The 6,260-nt window shown below is 33.1% G+C and overlaps 1 protein-coding gene across 3 annotated transcripts; it reads left to right on the top strand.

Moving 5' to 3' along the window:
• The first annotated feature begins 380 nt into the window (after positions 1–380).
• Positions 381–4,570, top strand: LOC100785916 (eukaryotic peptide chain release factor subunit 1-3). Of its 3 annotated transcripts, none has more exons than XM_014762208.2 (6): positions 381–542; positions 1,361–2,842; positions 2,962–3,071; positions 3,157–3,237; positions 3,667–3,751; positions 4,347–4,570. In XM_014762208.2, exon 2 carries the CDS (start codon positions 1,386–1,388, stop codon positions 2,697–2,699), a length of 1,314 nt encoding a protein of 437 aa, XP_014617694.1. In that variant the 5' UTR covers positions 381–542; positions 1,361–1,385; the 3' UTR covers positions 2,700–2,842; positions 2,962–3,071; positions 3,157–3,237; positions 3,667–3,751; positions 4,347–4,570. The 3 variants fall into 3 exon arrangements, with proteins under 3 accessions (XP_014617694.1, XP_014617695.1, XP_006587430.1); XM_014762209.2 differs by having other exon boundaries at positions 388–542; positions 3,695–3,751; XM_006587367.3 differs by lacking the exon at positions 3,667–3,751 and having other exon boundaries at positions 388–542.
• The last annotated feature ends 1,690 nt before the right edge of the window (positions 4,571–6,260 follow it).

The raw sequence follows: 6,260 nt of genomic DNA, 5'->3' as shown, positions 1-6,260 counted from the left end.
CATAGTTGCCTTGCTGACCATTAACAAATTAACAATTGCTAATTCAATTGAGCTTTGCTATTGTTCTATTACAGCTTGGATGGTTAGTTACAAAATAAAAATTTAATTTTTTAATAATTATAAATTTATAATAATAAAATAAAATAATATATTATTTAAATTTGATGGGTTGACGGACTGACCCACCAACCCACGGATTGAACCCACCTAACCCACGGGCTAAATAGACGTTGCATCGATATTTTTTTACAAAAATTAATCTCGATCCACCTCTAGTCCACAATGGACCGGGCTGGCCCAAAGACCGGAACCCATTTTGACGGCTCCAAACACACATGAGAAAAAAATGATGCAAGGACTGAGATGTAATTCCACATTCTCACCGCTATCAAAAAAAGCAAACAGAACATGGCAACCCACGCAGTTTGCTCGCCGCGCTTTAGAATCCCCACGCACTCTCCCTGAAGAAAGAACAAACAAATCAAGCATTCCATAGTTCTTAGATAGGGCACGCTTCTCTCCCTTGCGCCGCCTCACAAAAGGTTCGTTTGTTCGCCAAATTGAATCATCGCGCAATTTTCCATCATTCAATACCCGATCCGTTCATTTATTTATATATTTTTTGTTTCCTTTTGCTTTTTTTTTTATTGTTTCGGTCGCTTGTGGGTTTTCGCGCTTTTGGTATTCGTGTTATTATAGTCTTCATCGTTTTTGTGATTATTATTATTATATGGTGATGGACTCAGATTACTAATTGGATGTGCTCTGTTTTGTGATGCTTTAGAGGCACGCACGTGTGTATATATATTAATATTCATACGAGCTGTTGCGCATCTGCTTTTGTGGTTTGTTCAATTTTAATATAATCGTTTTTTGTTTGGGTGTTATGGTGTGAATTTTTTATTTGCAACTTGACATGAGGGAGGAGAAGGTGACCATGGAGCAGAGTGAGAAAAAAAGTTATTATTATAATAATAATATTTTTATTATATTATGATGATTTAAATATGTCTGCATCTCAGAATCGTGTGTGTTTTATATTAGTTTATGACTAGGTTAAAGTGTTTATAAAAGCCTGTTTGAATCTTAATATGATATGATGATTCTATAAATACCTTTCGGCTAATGTGAAACAAATGGAATCTTGTGTTTTTTTACGTTGAATTCTTCCGGACCTAACACAATCAAATCAAATCAAATTTGATCAATTTTGTTCGTTTCGGTTTTCACAATTTTTTTAAACCCAACCTATTCATGAACGGTTTGATTCGGTCCAACGGGTTACCCATTTAAATTTGATTTTATTTTCTTAAAACTACTATTTTATATTGTGGCTTATTTGTTGTGTTTTTTTTTCAAGGTTATTGGCCTATTATTGTCTGAAGATGGTTGATGGCCATGAGACTGATAAGAACATTGAGGTGTGGAAAATCAAGAAATTGATCAAAGCTCTTGAGGCTGCTAGAGGAAATGGGACAAGTATGATTTCCCTTATCATGCCTCCACGTGATCAAATATCTCGTGTCACTAAGATGCTTGGTGATGAGTTTGGAACTGCATCAAACATCAAAAGCAGGGTGAATCGACAGTCAGTTCTTGGTGCAATCACTTCTGCTCAGCAGAGGCTTAAACTCTATAACAAGGTTCCTCCAAATGGTCTTGTTCTGTATACTGGCACAATTGTGACTGATGATGGGAAGGAAAAGAAGGTGACTATTGATTTTGAGCCTTTCAGACCTATTAATGCATCCCTTTATCTTTGTGACAATAAGTTTCACACTGAAGCTTTGAATGAGCTCCTTGAGTCTGATGACAAGTTTGGATTTATTGTCATGGATGGCAACGGTACTTTGTTTGGGACATTGAGTGGTAATACAAGAGAGGTGCTTCATAAATTCAGTGTGGATCTCCCAAAGAAACATGGAAGAGGAGGGCAATCTGCTCTGCGTTTTGCCCGTCTTCGCATGGAGAAGCGTCATAACTATGTGCGGAAGACGGCCGAGCTTGCTACCCAGTTCTATATCAATCCTGCTACCAGCCAACCCAATGTTTCTGGATTAATACTGGCTGGTTCAGCTGATTTCAAGACTGAACTTAGTCAGTCAGATATGTTTGATCCTCGACTTCAGGCAAAAATACTCAATGTTGTTGATGTCTCCTACGGAGGCGAGAATGGGTTTAATCAGGCTATTGAACTCTCTGCTGAAATTCTGTCCAATGTGAAGTTTATCCAGGAGAAGCGATTGATTGGAAAATACTTTGAGGAAATCAGCCAGGATACTGGGAAGTATGTTTTTGGGGTTGATGATACTCTAAAGGCTTTAGAGATGGGAGCTGTTGAGACACTTATTGTGTGGGAAAATCTGGATATGAATAGGTATGTCTTGAAAAATAGTGCTACTGGTGAGGTTGTCATTAAGCACTTAAACAAGGAACAGGATGCCGATCAAAGCAATTTTCGGGATCCTGAGAGCAATGCTGATTTTGAGGTTCAGGAGAAGTTGTCTCTGCTGGAGTGGTTTGCAAATGAATACAAACGCTTCGGTTGCACTCTTGAGTTTGTCACCAATAAATCACAAGAAGGCTCACAATTTTGCAGAGGTTTTGGTGGGATAGGTGGGATCTTGCGGTACCAGCTGGATATGCGATCATTTGATGATTTCTCTGATGATGGAGGCGTGTACGATGATTCTGAATAGCAATCAATGAAATGCTTCCTACCACTGGTGCAGGAAAGGGGAGCCAAAATACCTGCACCAGTATGGGAGTTGGTTGCACCTGCTCCTCCTCCTCCTCCTTGTGTGTCCATGGTGTTGCATAGAATGTTTCATTGTGAATCAAGGTTTAATTCTATTTCCCTTTTTCTGCAGCATTTTTATATAAGGCTTTAGTTTACACCCTTGTTTTTTTTCTTAGATATGAAGGACGTATCTATAATTTCTAGTTTTAATATTTTTTCAGATACTCTGCCCCCAAGGTGCTCCTTTCTGATACGAGTTACTTTCTTACTTGTATTCCTATCATTCAGACTCTGGCACCACAAATTCCTGCAAAGCTTCTGGCAACACCTGGTGAAAATTTGGCATATTTTCTTACATTTTTTACTTAGTGCGCTTAAAAGAATTTCCCTAAACATTGCTGGTTTTTGTCTTTTAGCTCTCCTCTCTACTACTAACACCCAGAAAAGCAAGAACAAAAACATGTACCTCAGAGAAACACTACCCAGAAGCAGTGATGGTCAGTCCTCATCAATGAGTTTGCACATCTAGTTTCATTATTTCATCTGCTGAAAAATATAATGTTGCTTGTTAAACTGTTTTACCTGCTTTCAATGGTGACACTGGTTGCCATGTTTTTATACTCTTTTAATACACTTTTCTCAACTATATAGCGCATTGATTGAATTTTTTTTCTGGTTTAAAAATTGACTGACTGTTTCTTCATAGTTGGAAAGTGTTGATATCTTCTTATGTTGCTATTGTTTGACTGCTAATTTTATGTTGCTTTTTGAAATATATTTTGTGGTTTTAGTTGCTATTGTTTGGCTGTGCTAATTTTAAATCTAAGCTTAAATGGCAGTGTTCTATAATAGCTTTCCTTATTCTGGTGTGTTATTTTTTAATGTCACAAGATTTTAAACAAATTGAAAATTCTTTTGCTTTGTAGTATTTGTTGAACCTGTCTGTGTATGTAGTTCTCCAAAGTCTTCATGAAGAAGATGCTCACAGTCAAAAGGTTATTCTGCCTCAAGGTGCATATTTACTACTTATTTCATTTGAACATGATGGTTTAAGGCAAATGCAGCTCTTTGTTATTGTTGAATAGTAAATATTTTCTATTTGGTTGTTCATAGTATCTGTTTTCATAATTATAGTTTGCAATGAAAAGGAGCTAGGGGATTTTTCTTTTGAGTGCTTTGCCTAAATACTTTCTACCTACTCATGTTTTTCCGCTGATTTTGATTTCTACTAGCCACGCTGATGTGTTTTTGTTTTAATCTATATATAAGATCAATGGTGGTGAATGACCATTTGAGTGTTAATAACCATTGGCTAATCTTTTGATTATTTTGTACCAAGCTTGGCTAATATTCTTGTCATCTATGCTCCATCTCCATTTCACATGAAAGTATTTTTGCATTGGCAATGCTTACATTGTCCTGACTGGGTTCTACTATATGCTGAGCCATTCATTACCCGGTCCTTAGGATTAATTTGTACCTAGTTTGTGTATTCATGTTTATAATCATTTTACTAGTCATGTCTTTACATGGTACTGCCTAAAAGATTCACTAGTCTCTGACGGTTATTCCTTTCGTGTGCTGAGTTGAATAATTGGTTTTGCAGGTTAATCCAGATGGTTTTCAAGGGTGCTCCAGCATATACCTGGCACTAGTGTCCGAGCCTATGACTAAATCTTTCATGTGTTAGTCTATCTTTTAAAACTTTGCAAATTTAGTCGTGTTGAACTGATGTTCATTTTGTTTTTCTTATACTTCACACATGTTGTGCTTATATTGATAATATGACTTCTATTTACCTTAATGGTATGTGATGTGTTCTTATGAAAACGTCAGTTTGTTATTTAATTGATATTATAATTTTATATCAACTCCCATGCCAATGATATGGCATGTCTTTTATGAAGTGGTGGGGATTTGGATTGGAATCTACTGATGCACATGTTTGGGTTTGGTTTGTAAAAATAATGTATGGTTTCCGAAAATTCAATTTGTAAAAATAATAAACCGAGGATTTGAAATCGAAAGTGGTGAACTAATCGTTAGGTATACTGCATCTCACCCTTTCTTGGTCGATGAATTTTTTTCACTAGAACGACCTATTAGTTCAATGTTTGTATATTAAATTTTGTTATTTTAATTATCAGGATAGGGAGTTTCGATTTGTTGCGAGAAAATTGTGCTTTACCCTGTATCTTGAACGAAAATTCCAAGGCAGAATAAACTTGAGCATGTTTGTTGACGTGCTTTTTGAATCCCTCAATAATTGCTTTTAAAGTTGTGTTTCAGAGAAGTTAAGATTATAATAGAAAGTCCATTTTCACATTTTAAGAACAGAGATCTGTACTTAATCTTCCTTTATTCCTTACCCTGAAATCACAGAAAATAAATTTAATGATTGTACTCTTCGTTCTCCCCAGTGTGTATGCAGAGTATTCAGAGTGACTAGCTCAGGCTGCATGATTAACAATTAACCTTATTTTTAATACTAGAATTAGAAGTGTCAATTAATTTGATTTACTGTAGGGGTTTCACATTTTTAAAAAAATAACATTTTAGAATTATTCCTTTTTTTTATAATCCTTAAATTCAATAAAATCTTTAAGATGTTTTTAAGGACTAAGAATAATAAATATGTTTTATGATGTTGCAAAATGAATAAAATGCTAAAAAATCATATTTGTAGAAACAGAAAATGTTCAAACTGATATATTAAATTATAAAAAATGCTAAAAATATTTCTATATTTCCTATTTTATAATTATTCAATATAATTTTTTATGAATAATTTTAAATCCTTTCGTTCTATCCTCCTACAAATTCTCTTACCATCTTTTATAGAAAATTTTAGATGTATTTTATATTTTCAAGATATTAAAATTTATTTACATTTTATTCAATACTTACCATAAAAGGTGGTAAGGAGGATATAAATTTTAAAAAATTTAAAATTTAAAAATTAGATAAGGAATACAAAAGATAATAATTTTTTAAGATATTTGAGCTAACTTTTAACACAAAATTTTAAATAATGATCAGAAGAAGTTTTGTACATTTTATATTTATTTTTTATTTTTATCATGAAATTTAAATATAAATTATTTTTTCAATTTTTTAATAATCTTTTTTTTCATATTCACATATTTACTATATTTAAATGAAAAAAATTATAATATACAAAGTTTTAATTAATATTTGGTAAAACATGATTTTTCTTATTTATTTTTAGAACTTTTTTTCTCATTTCATAATTTTGAACATGTTGAAAAGGAAAAAAAAACTTGCAAAATAAAAAGAAAATAAAGTCTAATAGAAGAGATTAGTCTCTCACAACATGATAAATCAAAATTCAAATTTTTAAAGATATTGACATTTAATGTTTGACTTCCTAGAACAAGAATATTTCAAGAATATTTTAACAGAAGACATCTCTAAAAATAAATATACATAAAAAATAACTTCATAAAGGAAAGTACAACTTCCTAATTGTAGTGTTCATAGATATAAAACTTTAATTTAT

This window comes from Glycine max, chromosome 9 (assembly GCF_000004515.6).
Source record: "Glycine max cultivar Williams 82 chromosome 9, Glycine_max_v4.0, whole genome shotgun sequence".
Classification (NCBI taxonomy): domain Eukaryota; kingdom Viridiplantae; phylum Streptophyta; class Magnoliopsida; order Fabales; family Fabaceae; genus Glycine; species Glycine max.
The sequence above is the reverse complement of the archived record's forward strand: the minus strand, read 5'-3'. Positions and strand labels throughout refer to the sequence as shown.

Coding starts and splice junctions, on each gene's coding strand:
- LOC100785916 (XM_014762208.2), top strand. CDS start 1,386: ATGGTTGATGGCCATGAGACTGATAAGAACATTGAGGTGTGGAAAATC.